The 18682-nt window shown below is 38.4% G+C and overlaps 1 protein-coding gene across 2 annotated transcripts in view; it reads right to left on the minus strand.

Moving 5' to 3' along the window:
• Window positions 1-18682, minus strand: part of VCAN (versican) — a 108617-nt gene that overhangs the window by 74471 nt on the left and 15464 nt on the right. For both annotated transcript variants that reach the window (XM_030512325.1, XM_030512326.1), the window contains exons 3-5: window positions 17261-17632; window positions 5855-6029; window positions 5616-5743 (exon numbers count right to left, since the gene is read on the minus strand). In XM_030512325.1, the coding sequence (XP_030368185.1) occupies window positions 5616-5743; window positions 5855-6029; window positions 17261-17632 (675 nt within the window). The remainder of the gene's footprint in view (window positions 1-5615; window positions 5744-5854; window positions 6030-17260; window positions 17633-18682) is intronic.

An 18682-nucleotide genomic window follows, 5' to 3' on the forward strand; every position in this document is an offset into this window, starting at 1 on the left:
TAGTCTCAAAGTGTCACTGGCTTTTACTTATATTCTTCATTTTTTTGTGCTTTACTCTTACAAAACAGGATTTTCAGGTCTTCCCAAAGACGAGCTTTATTATGTTGTGATCTCAAATACAATGTTAAGCTTGAAAACCACCATGGTATTATTTCATTTTTTGTTTACTCTATCTGGGCTCTGTACCCCTCTTGAGAACTCTTGGATCCATGACCCTGCATTAGGTCACACAACTCAAGGCTAGAGAAGTACCCAGTATAAGACAATGCAAAGGCTGTGACTCTACCACAGGCCCTGAACTAGGAATTAAAGAAAAGACCCTTTTTTTCTGTGTCTCTCTTTTAAAATCTAACTGTTGCTCTAGGATCAGAATGGGCTCCAGAGGACATCTTTACCTGCCCACAACACAGAATAAACTTCTCACTTGAAGTCATATTTTAGACTATTAATTCTTTAATGATTATTCTCACAGACATTTCCATGACAATAGCAAAGCTGCATGAGACTAGGTGGAAAGTATTTAAAGGACATCTGGTTTTATTTTTTCCTTTTTCTTCTCTGCACTCATAGTGGAGGGGAAATGGTGCATGGAAAGGAGACTGTACAATCTTCCCCACAGCCACCCTAAAAGAACTTTCTTAGCATGAGTCCCCAGTTGCACATTACATATGCTTGTTAAACATATATGGCTTCTAACTGGCTTTGGCCAGAAGACGATGCTGCATGGAGCACTTTGTGCTTTGGCTTTGCACCACACACTCACAGCCCCTCACTTCATCAGTGGGCTTTGGTGAGCGGATCTCACTTTGTCTCTGACACCACAGCACTATCAAATCAATAATACACATGCTGATCTGAAGGCAGACTGGAAACCCCTTCATCCATATCACCCGTTTCCATTCAAGGGATTATTCTATAGAAAACACTGGTGCAGACACCGCATCAGCTGGAGGTGTTCAGAGAATCTCAGAGTCATAGTCAAACTTTTGCAGCTCAATCACTTTACATTAAACTCTTTATTAGTAAACCACTTCCTGCAGCTAAAGGCATCCTAAAAGTTTTTGTTAATGCTTGGTACACTGAAGTATGTGATGAAAAATGAGGAATGTAAATCAGTTTGTAACAAGAGACCATGCCCAGTACCTATCTAATGATATTTCAAATCCAGAATCTTATTTTTATTACTAGGAGCTCAAAAATTTTAAATCATTTCCATAATTATTCTTCTGTGTTTTAGCAAAACTCAGAATATTTAACTTATAATGGTAAGAGTTAGCCTAGACAACTGGTTTTAATTTAAGCTACTAGTTTGTGTTTCAAGGAGCAATCCATGTCTCTGGCTAACTTTGTGCTTCCATATGGCCAGAAAGAAAGAAAACTGAAATGGTGTTGCTCCTACAAATCCTCAGTGCAAGTACTCAAATTAGTGCTGTAAATTCAACATACATTCCTTTAAAAATGTATTGCAAGAATTCCTACCACCATTTATGGCCTTCTGGAATAACACACTAACAGCTGCCAACAGGCCAATAACTGTTCGATGACTTCCATAGTGATATTCTCATTATGGCCCAGATTTTGATATCATTAATCAAGCACCATCTTATTCCATGAATAGTCATCCCACCAACACAGACTCTCCAAATAAGGACCTGTTTAGTGCAAGTCAGTCTAATAGATTTGGCATTGAATCAGAATAGGTTATGCAGATATGAACTTTCAAATTCACATGGAAAAAAGTCATGCTTAAGCACATTTCTATGGTGTATTATGTACCATGAATGTCATTTGTTGTTAAGATAGTGTTGAGAGCTCTCATTACAAGAGAAATGTGCCTTGCAGAATCAGCCTTTGGTGGACAGGGCAATCAGAAATTTGGCATAACTTTAAATCTTGAACTGCAAGTCTTCTACCAATGTATGAACATGTTATAGTTCAGCAAACAGAACACAGGATCTGGTTTACTGCTATGTTGGCTTTCCAATAACTTTCGTTGACATTTTATCTAATTTTCTGTCTTCTGTGGATGAGTGGTTCCAAAGTATAATCTTGTTGATGCTATGTAACTTCAAACAAGCTCTGTATTTGAAGGTAACCTTTGTTCTTACAGAAACTGCTTCTATTATATAGACAAAGCCATCTTGGCTCCTTAAACCCATCTTAAAAGGGAAATTTGGCTCAGAGGCTCAGGTTTCTGTGAAGCACTGAAGAATAATTTATCCTGCACTATACCATGATGTTCTACTGTGTCTTCCTAGCATGCATCTGTTTCTCTTCATCCAAACAGAATAAATTAACATCTCTGCATGTCAGTATAACATGCCTATATTCTGTATCCATAAAACCATCACTCCTTCTGACTTTTAGAAGTTATTTTCAGACACCAGCTCATTTGAAAACTTCTGAGAATACAGGGGGGAAAAAAAAAAAAAGAAGAATAAAGAAGAGAGGGGAGCATCTTTGCATAACTATTATCTGGCATTAAAATTGATCAATAAAATAAGAAAAAAAATCCCTATACAGTAGGTTGAGGCTGTAGAGCTAATTAGCTAACTACCTTTTTTACTGCAGTCACCTCTTCACAGCACATACGGGACCTTCCTCCTATGTAAACAGCTTAAGGATGAGTTTTCCTATGTGCTCAGTGTTCACCTGACCCTGCTTTCTTGAAGCCAATTGTAAATGTAAAGGGAATTTTCCTCTCTTCTCAGATTCAGCTTATGACCACAGTAAAGTTCTTCTAGTAGCAATGCCATATTCTATTAACATAACAAAACATGCAGCCATCATTTACCACACTGTTTTGTTTCAGACCCTCTTCAGAGGAAAAAAGACTGCAATATGTACCAAGCCTAAGATGCAGTGCTATTTCCCTAATACAGGAGAAAAGATTCTAGAACATTTTTGTAAATGCATAATCTGAGAATCATTTGGAAAAAGGCTTTTTATCCTTTTGCCTTTGGTAAGGAAAGCAGTGAAGCTCACAGGTGCCTTTGACTCTTGCAGAGTTCCATTCTGAACCTGTACCTGTCTCTATGAGCATCCTGTTACCATACAATAGTAACTTGGAGAGTTTCAATAGATCCCAAAGGTGAAGTAGTCAGTCATAGTCTTCACACCAGACCTACAAGCTTTTGTAGGTCTTTAACCCTTGTCCTATGCTATGAAGCCTCTAAGGTACAGGCTGAAACTGGGCATTCGCTTTAATCAGTTCTCCACAGGAAACTACTGTGCAAGGAAGAAGGTACAATAAACATGCTTATTGCTACCAGGTCTGATAAACCAAATCTCCCCAATATTCTGTACTATCTTGTATTTTTTAAATGCTGAAGGTTTCATATCCAAGCAGTTCACATTACCACAGTCCAGCTGATAGGTCACAAAGACATGCATATGTTTAAATGGATCATAGAATCATAGAATGGCTAGGGTTGGAACGGACCTTAAGATCATCTAGTTCCAAACCCCCTGCCATGGACAGAGACGTCACCCATAACAATAGAACAGAAATGTATAGCTATCCACAGAGGAAAGCCAGCTCATAAATCTTGGAAATGGAATTTTGTAAGAAAGAAGAATCAATTAATATTTATGAGAAATGAACATGATGCATGTGCATCTTCACAAAAGATGGCTGCACAGTAGCTACAACCTCTTTGAACCTCATTGGCATGGCTCCAGGTTGTTCTGACCACAGAACATGAGCGTCAGTGTGAAATAGGCTTCCATTTCGACTTCTATTAATTTTTGTTTTTAAAAGCTCAGTGAGAATATTTGACCCTGAGAAACTGCTGGCTCACATGCATCCAGGATAAGCTTCTCCATATCTTGTCCATATTAGTTACACTTCTCTTTCTTAAGAGGGAAAGGAGCAGGCCATTGTTCTTCATCCAGGAATGATACAGATTAGTCAAAACTTCCTTTTGTAAGCTAGGAAAGACCGAAACTGAATTCAAGAGCCTTGATTCAGAGATGATTCAGAATTGAATTCTATCAAGAAGTGATGTTATGAACTCAAGGTGTTCAGATGTCCTGCTCACTGACAGATACAGCTGGAACATAAGTAAATTTAAGAAAATGCTGAGCACTAACAAAATTCCCTCACTTAATTTTCAGAATTCCCAAGTTATACGGTTTTTGAGTCTTCGCAAGACTTTTATGACTTGCATTTTATAACTCTCCAAGGTGAGCATAGTCTGGGACAGATCCTCGGCGACTGAGTGAAAAAGGTTTACTGATTTCAGTGACTGAAGTCTCTCTAAGTCATTAGCAGGAGAAAACTTTGCATGATCTGATTTATTTCTGCTCTAAGACAAAATACAACCAACCAACAATCACTTTAATTTTGCAATTGTTCCTTACAAATATGTATACATACAAAGGCAGGCTTGCTCAGAGCCATGATTGGTTTATGGTTCTGCTGACTTCAAGAGCATTAAACTAAATGCATATCAGTCAAAGATCAGCCCAAAAGATTAGGAACTATAACATTATTTTAGAAAGGAACAGTAAAATTGGTATGAAATAAAATCTTCAAAACAGAAGTAGTGTCACACGCTCAGACCATGGCAGTAAATGGAAGACTTACTTTGGTCCCGGTTGCAAAGTGTTTCTGTACTAGAATGAAGCTCCCAAGTGCATAACCAGCACAAAGCCAATAAAAAAAAGAAAATAAACCTATGGCACTGGAAAAGCTATTTCTATAATTTATATTTTAAGTATACATATTTAACTAGTTACAGTAATGTCTAAGCGTAAGGGTATCTGGTGTCTGGAACATCTCTATAGGCTCACTGAAAAGATACAGTTAAATTCACCTCCAGAAGAGAGATTCTAAGAAACAATTACAACATCACACATGTAATACAGAGATTTGTGCATGCTAGAATTGCCCAATCACAGAAAATATCACCATATATTTCTTCTTACCATCAAACTGATCACACACCCTAACCATGGATCACAAGGTACCGTGTGGTTCACAATATGATCCATGATTCAAGGTCACCATGTGGCAGAATCGTAATCACTCTTCTGCATTATAACCATTTAATTAGCAGCTTTTGCAAAGACTTACTAAAGAAGATCCAGATTCCTCACTGGAAAGTTCTTGCTTGCTTGTTTCTTTTAAATGCTGAGATGCCCCCTTCTTAATGAGATATTATTAAATTTGGATTGCAATTAAATATCTGTCTAATTTTATACCATGGACACATAAAAACTTTAATTACATACTTGATGAACTATAATACAGTTAGCACAAGTACTATATCCATCTTGATATATATAGTATATATAGTTTCTCAAACTTTAAATGTGTTTCTTTGAAAATTCTATTATAACATTCAGAAAATAAGATGCTTCACCAGAAACTTTTGTGACATCTGCTGCACTTACTATAGCAGCTTTAAACCTGGCTGTCTTTTTGTAGACTCCGCATTTGCCTTTAATCAAGGCCTCTAGACCACAAACTATAGGTTCACTTCATTCAGCAATTCTCTTCAGATTCAAAACAGCCAAAATCTTACTTTACACAGAACTTATTTCTTTGACACATTAGAATGTCTAGTCATTTTTAAATTTTGGAGTGCATAGTAAATATGGACCTATCTTACCTTCCATGCGTTCAACATAGCAGTACACATCATAAGTTTCATTAGGAAAACGGCGTCCATATGTTCTGACTCCTTTCTTTCCCATTTTATCTCCAAAGCAGCCGATTCTTGGATGTCTAATTGGGTACCTGAAATGCAACATACTCGTATTTGTTATGATAATTCAGCACCTTAAGTCTGTACAGGCTAAGCATATTAATTTTGAGAAACTGTGTCAAGTAGCCTTTTAAATGTCTCACCTAACAGTCTGGTCAGACAACCAGCCAGCATCACATTGTTCAAATCCATCTTCGTAGGCTGCTTTCAGTTGTTCTGGGCTTGCTATGACAGCACCATTGTCCAGACAAGTCTGCTGAGCTAGCGTAAAATTCAGAGTATACCTGCTGGTTGCTGCACGATAGTGAAATACAACACCTGAAAAGGCAAAACCCTTACATTAAGGGATGCATTTTGCATTGTTTCTGCAACCATTATCATACCGTAACTTTACCTAGGAATTGTTACAATGCTGAAAACAGATGGGTAGAATAAAAACAGCAAAAAGCTAAGAGATATGTTATCATATAAGTGATGTCCCTCCCTCTTGTGGCTGCTACCAGTAATTCTATAACACCGTATGTTATTAATAGTGGGTGAAATTATACTGACCCTACATGTACAAAAACGATTATTAAACCATATATGTATTTTCACTGCTGTATTACATAAAATGGTGATTAAAAGGGAGAATGAATACTAAAATCTGTCAATGTCCTCACACAGTTACCCAGACACCTCCAGTTCCAAGTGCTGGTCAGCTAATTGCACTGCAGGCAAGGCTGCTTATGCCAACAGTGCTACCTGGCATGTTGGCTTATTAGCCTATATGACACATCCATCTAGACCTCAGAAAAAGTGGGCATAAAAATAGGCTTTCCAAAGTAGCCATCTGCTGTAACTGCATGCAGGAGTGCCAACAGGGAATGGAGGATCCCTGAGTGCTTGAGGTCTGCTAGCTGCACTGAGACATGCAACTAAACTGGATACTGAAATAATTGTACTTTTTGATGCCGATTTGTTAATCGGTGATGTCCCTGATACCTGCTCCTATGCATCAAAGCCTACTACAAATATAACATTTATAAATACATGGCTGTTGTAGGTCCATTTTTCATCGCCATCTTTTCCTCCAAACACTACAAACGATACAGACAAAACAAAGCTTGTTTTTATTTGGGGCCTTTCTGGTACTGTAAAGAATCTCGACAATTTCAGAAGTTACTTGAGCACATCAGACATTTAGAGCAGGATGCTTAGAGTTAAGATGGTTTTGGTTAAGACAGGATCTGCCTAGAAGCCGCATTCTGTTTTCTATATGTGCATAATTCCTAATGAATTCAGCAAGAGCTGCACATGCACACCTAAAACCATAAAGGGCACCGACTCCGAAGTGGCACAAAACAAATATTCCACCTTGCAAAATCACTCATCCTCTGTTGTGTCTTTTAAAGTTTAGCATCAAAAGGATGTTCCCTGATGATCTTTAAAAAATAACCTTCAACCTCATTTATTGCACTCTAAATGCTTCAGAAACATTGCCGCACCATAAAACATTACAGAACGTAATGGCACTGCACAGAATGGTTACAAAGCAAGAAAAATAAACTATAAAGTGTTGATTTTCTCTGCTGATTTTATTAGAGTACTTAATGATGAGGAAATAACATACTGTAATACAGCTTGGGAAAATGGTGGCATTGTAGCAACATAACAAGTCTTTGTTATTAGGGTGTTGTTGAAAGATGGAAGAAGTCTGCTAATTTACAAGTAAACAGACATACAGGTAACTTACTTAATAAAATGTTGATTCAAGGGCTTCTGACATAATTATAACTACTTTTTCTCATGCACGCAAATTCAGTAGTATTTTGCCAATTGTCAAAGGTATGGATATGGGCAATAAATTGAAAACACAAATTTTTGTTCTTGTCATGATTCACTAAGAAAGTTTCTGAAATTAGAATAGAATACATTATCCAAAAACTAATCACAGGTAGACCTCAATTGTCATTTATTTAATCAAATCTACTGAAAGAGAAACAGGAACTGGAAGAGGAAACATGGGGAATCCTTATGTTTCCTTATTTAATATGGAGTCACACACTAGCTGCAGCCTCTAGCTGGAAGTTTACAGACCACTAATATCCCCATAAAATGCCTTTTCAGACTCCTGACAGAACCCATCACAAGTGGTTCTTCTTCCAAGAATGATGTAATTTTAGCTTCAAACGGACCCAACCATTGTTTAGCAACAGTGGCAAGTGAAGAATACACCCTGAAAAATTACAGCTATGTTAAATATGGCTAAATTAAATATCCCAGGTGCCTGAAATTCAGTCATCAGGACTGTTAAATTGTTAATTTAGTTCACTTTATTATTTGGCCCAGGCCTCATAACACCCTTCTAAACAATTAGTGGGCAAACTTCAGGAACAAGCAAAGACCAGGGACAGCTTCCAGTGGGCATCTTCATGTGTGCTGGGAGGCAAAGGAGCATAACAGCATGGATAGAGGCCACACTGCTCCAGACAGCCTCAGTGCTAAAGCACAGCCTCAAGCACATTTTCTTGTTAATGTGGACTATCTGTACCAGGCAGGACTGAAAGGGAATATCAGAGAGACAGCTTTACTAGCTCCTATATCCTTGCACTTTCTCTGTTAAAAGACATCCTCCATTGCATGGTTAGGGCAAATTTACATACCATTTACACTATATTAAGATGTGCAAAACCTTATTTATACACATATATATGTATATTTATATGCATGTGTGTGCTTACACACATATTTTGGCTTTGTGTGCCCTAAACAATACAGTCCCCGACCACATGTCCAACATGTCTGTTGAACATACAAGTTGGACATGTGGTATATGTTGGACATATACAGAATTTAGTAACATTGGTTGCCACCATTAGCAAGTTATCTGCTGCTATGAATGAGCATTATTATATTCAGTGGTACAGTAGTAAATAAAAACATGAGTTCAGGTGACCTGCTTGGTGTTCTGGGTCCAGAAATAAGAAATGTGCAAACTTTACAGGGCTTACAGCAGAAGCAGATGAAACATCTACCCTGAATCGTAAGTATGAACCTATAATAATAATCACAAGCTGGGCATTAGGCTTTACTACATGTTATTGTTGAAAATATACAAACATCTTAAACATTTTTTGGTAGCATTGGTGTTTCTGTAGAATACAATATTTAGCACTATCTCATGGTCAAATCCTCAAGTGTGTGAAGCAATTTGTTGATTTCATTTGTGATTTTAATCTTAAATAAAATGTATTTTACATTAGACTATTTGCTTTTTTGTTGTTGTTGTGAGATTGCTTAACTGATGTTATAGGGCTTCAGCTTGGCACAAGGGCACAGTTTCTCAGTACAACCACAAAAAGATTAATTAAATTAGTAGGAGATGGCAACATATTTCTCCGAACTTGTATTTTTCTTTAAAGCTTCCTACTACTTTAATATATGAGTGCATTCTCCACAAATGGCTATCTCACCTCTCTTCTTCCACATTGGAAGCAACCACTGCATTTCCTTGCTGGTGTATGTTTGGGATCCCTGTGATAGTTCAGTAAGGCAAGACTAAAGAGTTAATGTCACCGGCAATTTAAAGTAGCTTTTGCAGTGCTGAGAATAGCCTTTGGTCATTTGTAAATCCTGGAAAGGAACTTGGAGAATGCTTTGTTCTCCTAGCTCTGATCCAAAAGGTAAACTTCACCTATTCTTAAGAGTTGAAGGCTTTTCCATTTCCAGTGAGGAGCTAATCGACATAAAAGAGCCTCCAAGATGAATGGGAAGGAGGACATCAGTATGTATAAGCCTGTGCAACAGCTGCAATAATTAGAAGACCCCCCGGGGCTAAGAAGATTAAAGTGCAGGACTTTCATTGTTTCAGTTAGAGAGAGAGAGAGGGGCAAAATCCATTGTCCAAGTTTTTGCACTTTAAAACATTTGTAAAGGTTTTTTTTTTCCCCTTTGTCTATTTCCTCTCTGAATAAAAAGGCAAGAAAGGAGCTGTACTAGAAACAAATAAAGCAACTGGAAAACAGACTACAACAGTATAATGTTGTCTCTGAACAGCTGGCAAACAAAGTCAATGTAATTACAGGAAGGAGTAACAGCCTCTGCAAGAAATAGCACTAACAGAAAAGTAGTTTGTAGCGTCCAAAATTCACTTCTGTCAGAGCAAAAGAGAATGTCTTTTAATCATTTACTTAGACCAGAAAATGAAAGCAAAGTATTTCACTTTTAACAAACTAGGGTTTCCTGTTTCTGTGGTTTCACAACCTTTGGATTGCAACTTTGCTTTATTACTTGCCAGGGTATCATGCAGCAAAATGTCATGGAACTGCAGGGAAGGGCTCCTGGTATGGCTAATAAATTACAGTTATAGAGAAATAACACTAGTTATTTCACTAATGAGCTCACACTGCTGCAACATACATTCTTGGTGTAAAGCCTGAATTTCAGAAGTTTTCTCACACAGCAGAGAAAATCTAAAGAGAAAATACTATGTTGGTTGTGGTTGTTATTCTGATAATTTTTATGTTCAAGCCTTAGCTACTGTCGTGCAGACCCATGAAATAACCCCCAACCCACTGCCAAAGCTACTACACAGTTTGATGATCCTCCTCCCGTTGAATACAGAAGACAATTTACATTACAAATACATGCCAAAATAGAGTTTACAGGACTGAGGACTGTATGAAAGGAAGCAAGAGGGCAGCATTTTCAGCTTCCTGCATGAATAGTTCATTTGTGTCCCTCATTTGAGGTTTTGCACCTATCTCTGACCGCTGCTTTGGGCTTTGGCAACCTGAGAAGAACAGGCTTGCTTTGCATCGGCAGGAGCTCTCTTGCCAAACCCCTCAGGGAACTTCTCCTAGTGGGGAGAGAAAGTGCATACCTACCCCTGTCCTCTGCCAGCCCCAGTCCTCCTGCTCTCCAGGGACAGAGATCAACTCACATGACGCTCCTCCATGCAAAATCTTTGTGTTCACCCTCACAGAGCAATGCAGCTGCGTGCAGGTGTATGCAAGCTCCTCTGGCAAAGTTGATCCAGATAAGAAAAATGATTAATATTGAGATTTATATGTATTTTTCTCAGGAGAATGACTTCTTTACTACATCTATATTAATCTCTGAATATTCAGCAGGACCACCTGCCCCAGCCCGTTGCCTCTGCACAGCAACATACTAAGTCACACAAGTGTTCACTGAGGCCAAGGCTACATAAATTAAAATCACTTAAAAAAAAAAAGAAACATAAAAATACACAGTCTCTCAGAACTGCCTCCATACTTGGGGTTGGCAACAACATAAAACCAGTTTAGCCATTAGCACTGGCCTTTGCTCTAACATCCTGCACGTGAAGCCATGCCATGTGCTGCATGGACAGAAGGTCCTCCATCTAGCCTGATGCAGAAGCCTGTCCGTTAGCTGACATGAGACATTTAAGGCCAGTCTGGATGTGGTTCTGGGCAACCTGATCTAGTTGAAGACGTCCCTGCTCATTGCAGTGGGGTTGGACTAGAAGGGAAGGGACTAGGTCCCTTCCAACCAAATTGTTCTGTGATTCTATGAGGGACACATTTCCCTGTTTCTGTGCATCGCACATAGACACTGGGACTTTCTCGCCCAGAAGTAATTTCCCTCTCCCACCCTTTGATGGCTCTACCCATTGTGCTCTCTCTTTCCCAGCTACAAAAGTCAGAGACTCCTTGGGATCTATGATGCAGGAGAGTAAAACATGGGCTTAAAAATGCATCAGCCCATGTTAATTTTGTTAGCAAAGAAGTACAGAAGTTCAGCATCAAGAGGCAACAAGGTTTCAGGAGAGATAAATCTAAAAGATTAAATAAAAGCATCTCTTCAAATGCAGTACTTCAGATATAATGAAGGGGAGTCCTGGCTGTAGAGAGAACAAATCGATTAGGTTGTCAACACACAATCTCTCAGGGCTAACAGCACAAGTGAGTGGCAGCTTCCCACATTGCCAACAACTTTCATTTATTATCATTATAATGCCTGTAAGAAAGAAGAGCTTGCATAAAAATGAAAACATGAATTACCATCTACTCTGCTTCCCTAATTGCTGCTTGTTTCCATTAACTAGGTCACTATTTTAAGTCTAGGATTTTCTTTATTGTCTTTAAAAAAAAGAAAAAGACTAAAATAGCCTCTCAGGTTTGCAACAAAGCCAAATACAAACTACCAAAATGTGACGCATGTTAACAGTGATCTCCCAAAAGAACAGTAAGAAAAGGATAAAGTGCTCTTTAAAATATATTCACCCGCAAGATATGAAAAAAAAAGCAGCAAAACAGGAGGCATCCCATTTGCTACTTTGATCCCTTTAAATTAAGTCATCTACAAGAAGCATAACAAAAAATCAGCTAAAATGAGTGGTTCAGATTTTTTTTCATTTTGATTACGCTTGGTCATACATGCTATTTTTTATTGTCCAATATCATAGCAGCACAGAAAACGAGAATTTCATTTAACACTCAATTATGTTGCAGAATGAAGAGCATTGTTACCTTGCATTTCTAGGTCAGCTTTTCACAAGGTACCTCAAAACTATTTTATAGAAGTAGACCTTTTTATAAGTAGAGAGAGAGAATAAACGTGGACAATAGCAATACTTTTATAAAATCCTTTCTAGTGTTCACCAAAGTTTGCTTTGACTGAAGGTTAGAAGTCTAGTCTAAACTAGTGATCTAAACCTCTCTAACTGGTGACCAGGGGTATGGATTGGCAGAGAGCACATTTAACCCATGATTTTCATCAGAGGAGCTGAAGGTAGCATCAGCCTGTGCGTTCAGCTTAGGCTAGGGAGGTGACCTTAAATTGTCAAAGGTGAAAAAAATCCCACTCTCACTTCAGGTTTCCTGATTTCAGACCTGGCATTCAAGACTGTGAAACTGCACTTGGTAAATTATTAACAGGCAAGCAAACACTTGGGGATGATCTTCAAAAGGTCATCAACCTCCACCTTGTTCCCAAATGTTTCTACTGGGATACAATGAAAACCCAACAGTGAAAATCCAGTAGTGCCCAAAAGCAGCTTAAGGTGGAAAGGAAGTGTTAACTACTGAGAAGGGAAAACCATCTCTCAAGTACCTGAAGTCTCCTGAGACCTGACATTTTCAAGACACAGTGGTAAGGAAATTACTTACTAAGAATAAAGACAAAATCATAGAATGGTTTAGGTTGGAAAGGACCTTAATATCATCCAGTTCCAACCCCTATGCCATGGGCAGGGACACCTCCCACTAGACCATTCAGCATTCAAAAACTGTGAGGCCAAGGACTCCTAACATGAGACAGTATGACTTGTGGGTTTAGTAACATCCAGAAGGATCAGAATAAAACACTCAAAACACTGTAAGAATGGTGAAATTACAAGAACTGATAAAGGAGAAGCTGGTTCTGAGGAAAAGGGAAAATTTCAGAGGTTTGTGCAGAGAAGACAACACACAGAAGGAAAAATGAGTATGAATGACCTGTTCTGCATATTTCTCTTCTTGTAAGAAGTCAAAGCATATAACACTGCAATACTGTTAGATCTGGTTTGAATGTAAAATATTCCTGAGGTCGATGCAATTACAACAGCAACCAGGGTGTAAGGAAAGCACTTCCCATGATTAGTAACAGGAAAGGAGGTATCTAGTGTGATGAAACAGCCTCTACACGAGCCTGTAGACCTGTCTGCACTGGTCCTGTCCCCTGCCTCAAGGACCAGCACTGTGGTTGTGATTAATGAGTGGGGCAGGCATCTGGCTGCCCCAAAACTTCCTGTTTGGGCTACAGTTAAGTGTTTCTTTTGTCTTTTTTACACTTTCACCAGCTGTAAAATGAAAATAGTATCATATTAGTTCAATCTAACCGCACTGATCTTAGAGGTGAAATATGCAAAGCACCTGATAACCTGTGTGAATGGGTACTCTGGCTTGATTTCAGGATTAATAAAGGCATGTTGCACAGTATGTAACATGGTTACTTGCAAAACCGAAGTAACTAGAATAAGTGACCCAGCACGTCCATCTAGGCCTACATTGCTATGACTTTTCCCAGATTAGATCCCCAGGACTGAACACACAACTGAGTCACCCAGTTAGTAACACAAACACAAACCCCCAGTGAAAACTAGACAGTTCAGCCTTAGGTTTAGGCTCAGCAGTTTAAACAGTGTTAAAATCAAATTATTTCACCTCTATCGCAAGCTAACAGTGCACACACAGGTTAGCACTGCTCAGCAGATACAAGATACCATGTTAAGCCACAGTGTTCTGGTGATGCCTCTGATCTCCTCATGAACAGAATATAAGCAGCTGTTGATACCCAAGTGGTTAGCACAGGGTGTGCCCATAATCAAAGGAAAAGCATAGAATTATGGCAGTTTCCATGATCCTGCCATTCTTTAGAAAGATTTTACCCGCCAAAAAAAAAGGACGTAGTAGAAATATGCGATGTAGAGACAAAGGCAATGTAGGTGATTAAACATACACATCTTCCTTGAGAATAATAACTATCTTATCCAGCTGTGGTCTAACATAAAACCTCTGCTTCAGGAAGTTCATGGGTGACAAGTCTCTAAAAACATTACAATACATAGGAAAAATGGTTTTGTTTGCCCTTTGGTATCATCTATGGCTGCTTTCATTGGAACAAGACACTGGGACAGACAGACATTTTGTCTGAAATGATACAGACATGATTTTGGTTTTGGCCTAATCTCTGAGGAGCATAAATTAGGCAACAGTTGATTATAGTTATGGCAAGGTAGGATTCAGTGCTGAAGCACTGAGTCAAAGCACTGAAATACGGGTTTGCCATGGTCAAAGGCAGCAGTTTTGTATTTACATTCCATGTTCTTGGTAAAGCTAGTATTTACACTGTTGTTAATAATATATAAATCTGACTTTTCTGAACTTCAGAAGTTCATCTGACATGTAAAAATAGCAAATTAGCTGGATATTTACATACAAATTATCAAATTTATCTGTTGTGATAGCTACACAAAGAAAAATAGATACACAGTTATACACATCTTCTGTGGACAGTCTTGGTCTTGAGACTCAGGCCAAAAAAAAGGCATTAAAAGATTTACTGTTTACTTTCAATGACTAATACCCACTGCTCAGCTTGTACAGCTTAACCTGGGAAAAAACATGCTACAGAGAAAATGATACTTAGAAATACGATTTTTCATTCACAATACATTCCATCACTGGTAAAATACAGCCATTTGATGCACACTGGGTTGAGTAGCACTTTTGTATTCCTAGCATATCTAAATGAAAGGATAGAAATAATAATTACAGTATTTTTTTTTTTCTTATTCAAGTTAGCTTGTTTATTCTCTTATTTGCAATGGTTGATGTGAAAAAGAAACAGCTGTCTAAACTTATCTACTAGGCTTCATTAATGCTGAAATGTACTTTTTGTTTGAAAGTTTCAAGTGAGGGAATAACCATGGAAAGAAATGGAAATACTGACAATATCTAGAACTCAAGTCCTGCATTGCTTTCAAACTACACAAAAAAAAACCCGAGCATACAAAGCCTGTAAAGTTATTATGATAACAAAAGAGCAGTTTCACTTGCTTCATGAGAATATTGCAGACAAAATTTGGCCTACTTCATTTGGCCATTTTTAAGAAGTTTATTAAATTAGGCTTAATGCACAGAACAATGTTGGCACTTAAAGAAACAAGTGAATGTTGCTTTCTAAAGCACTAGTAAAATTTCTTCTCATACCTAAATTGCCCCACACAGGAGAATTTTGCAGAAGCTTCCTATCTTTAATAAGGCGATTCTGCTTCACTCTAGAATTAAGCTGTGTGATCAAGCAAGTATTACCTGAGCCAGAGTTGCCACTTTAAATGCATACTTTCAATTGACTGAAAAGCTAAAGCAACATGCTTTCTCAGTCCTCAAGAGAGTGCTACACAAATGCATTTTATGTTTCACTTGTGATGAACAAAAAATGTGCAGACTAGCAAAACTGGTGATAATTTTAGCAGCACTTCATGGGTCGCCCTGCAAGCACCAGCTCCACCTGGGAGAGCTGACCAAAGCGCAGTGCTGAACTGTGCTGGCCCTCAACTCTTTAGGTTACAGAGAGTGTAGGTCTCTCCAACTGTTATGACAGTTGGGTGTAGATTCATCAAGACAAAATAATGAAAATAAAGTATGTTTGGGACTTGGTGGTGGTGGTGGTTTTGGTTTTAAGTAGAAGCTGTAATCACATAAATACATAAAGCCTTACTGAAATAAGGGCAGAAGATCTGAGCAGCAACATTCACATGAAATCCTTATGAGTCTGACAAATGGCACTTATTTACTTAATGCAGAAAATGGAGTGCACAAATTGCAATCTAACAAAGCTCTTTTTCATTTTGGTCAAGATCTGGCTTTTTTCCCCTCCTGAAAAGAACAATTGCAGAAAGAAAATGGAGTGTGTGAAATTTTCTTTCAATTAAAAAAAAAAAAATTATCTGATTAGCTCATTTCATTTCAATGTTTTGCAGAAGCACTAACTACAGAAGCCAAAGTATTGCCATAAATCATCACATATTTTATTGCAGTAAACATTTGCTGATCCTGGAGACATATATATATATATGTGTGTGTGTATGTGCAGTCAAGGGAGCACTTGAAAAGGAGTAAGGAATGCCAGGTACACTAGTTACTGAAAAGTAATGTTCAAACCAGGATTTCTTTTGCTTTTCCAGGACTAAAGAGTTTATGAAGTTATAGAGACATTAATGGTTACACTAATTTATTGTATTTCGAAATTAAGACCACACCTTCACAACCTTTCGTTGAATCAATGCCAAAAGACTGCTCAAGTTAGGTTAAGCATATTGGAAGAACAATGCAGTATTAAGCTCACAAAAAAAAAACCATAGCCAAATCCATAATTTCTAACAGCAATTAATGTTTGTTTTGGGATTCAGTCACTTGAGTAAATACTGAACTTTCAAAAAACACCTAAATGCAAAGGAGTGCAAGACAGAGTCCAAACTAAGGCTCAGGCAAGCTGGTACATCCACACAGCACTGTGTTGTTCTAAGCACAGAGAGTAATTTGGGTCCAGAATTGGCATTTACATGTCACAGAGTCCTTGTTAATATGTCCTGCCTTTCAGCACAGTTTGTTAGCTCAGGCTCAGCGCCAGACTGACAGGGCTATACAGCACCAGGCTCTGAAGCAGTCTCCACACTGTACTTCATGTGTTGTATAAGCAGGAGAGAAACACCTATAGCGCAGACGCAACTTTTGCCACTTACGTGCTTTTGACAGTCTTGCCTCTTCTATCTCTTTACATGTACGCTTCATGCCCTCAGAGTTTTGGAGGCTATTTCCTTATAGCAGTGGCAAGCAAACTCTTGGAAGAACATAAGCAGCCACCTCCCTACTTGTTTTCCTGCAGCTTCTGCTACATGGGTTTCCTCCTATCTATCCAAGCTTTATTACTTGGACAAAAGAAACTCTTCCTTTGTGCTTGACGTTCCTAGTTATATGTTTAATTACTAACTTTTATTGTTTTTACTGGAATCATGAATGAGATAGATAAATCCTTACCCTCAACAGCCAGTGATACAATGCCTTGAGTGTCTTCAACTCCATACATAACATCACAGCGATACACTCCTGCATCACTTGCACGCAGCTTAGAGAAAGTCAGTGAAGCATCACCGGTCTCCTCTGAATGGGTCGGAACAGACACTCTGTCTTTGTAGCTTTGACCTATTTTGATGTTGCCATTCTGGGCCACCAGAACTGTGGTTTCTTTTGCGTCTTTTCCACTTTTATCCAGTTCAACCTTTGACCATTTGATTCGAAGATACTCAGCTGCGTAGCTGGAGGATATGGTGGGTGTGGTTGAAAAGAGGCATGGCAGGACTGAAGTTCCAGAGAGGGATCCCTTTATCATGGTGGTTTTTTCTGCTTTAGCTAGAAAACAAGGAGAGAGAGGGAGAGGAGGAATCACAACAGTGGAATAACAAAATTGGAAGCAGATATTGTTATTTAACAATACAATGCATGCAATACCTGAAATACATGAACCTTATCTGATTTGTAACAGGATTGATTAATACAAGCTAAAAAAAATAGTTTGCATCAATATCCTAGGCTGCTGATGGAGCCCTTTTCTGTTTGGACAAATTTAATTCACTTCTCTCTGACTTATTCTCTCCATTTGTTATAGCCACCAAGTTGTTGACCTTCTTCAGAAACTGTTTTGATATTTCAGATGGCAGATGAACTTTAAGAGCTATGGGGTTTTACTTCATAGGAGGAAGACCACTCTGAGTGAATGATGGTGAGCTACTTCGTATCTATTGCTGGCCAAAAGCATGCATACAGGGGAGCTACTGATATTTACACTTTGCCTTACCTCACAGTGGCTTGTTCATTTGCTCCTGTCCTAAGAGTAAAAGCTAGCCCATGACTTTGCATAGATGACAACCCTTACTCCATTATTCTTTCAAGGGTTAACTCTTTTTATTGCATACATGCTGAAATAAAAGTCTTTCCAGAGAGATCCTCCCAAAGAGTCATTCTTTTAAAATCATTTCCTTGTAGCCTCAGGGACTTTAACGCATTGCAGAAACAAAGTATTTCGGGACGTCAACCAAAAAAGGAAGCAAAGCACACAGAAAGCCCCTACTTGGCTCAGATTTGACATGATAGGACCTTTATCATTTTTTATGACATCGCCAGCTGCAAACATTTTACAGCGAAATGCTTCCATCTGACAATATCCTGAGGGGGAAGTTGACTACTGTTCATCCAACCTGCACACAGCAACTCTCTGAAGAGAGGATTTCTAACATTTATTTTTTTATGTTGCATTATTTCATCACATATAATGGCTTAATGAAGATTAAAAGCTGATGCACAACAGTATCTAATTTATCTCTTTCACTGTCCTGCATGCGAACATTTTTTGAAAGGTGGAACGTGCTGAGCCTCAATTTGAAGTGAGCTAGGCTTCATAAA

Source organism: Strigops habroptila, chromosome Z (assembly GCF_004027225.2).
Source record: "Strigops habroptila isolate Jane chromosome Z, bStrHab1.2.pri, whole genome shotgun sequence".
Classification (NCBI taxonomy): Eukaryota; Metazoa; Chordata; class Aves; order Psittaciformes; family Psittacidae; genus Strigops; species Strigops habroptila.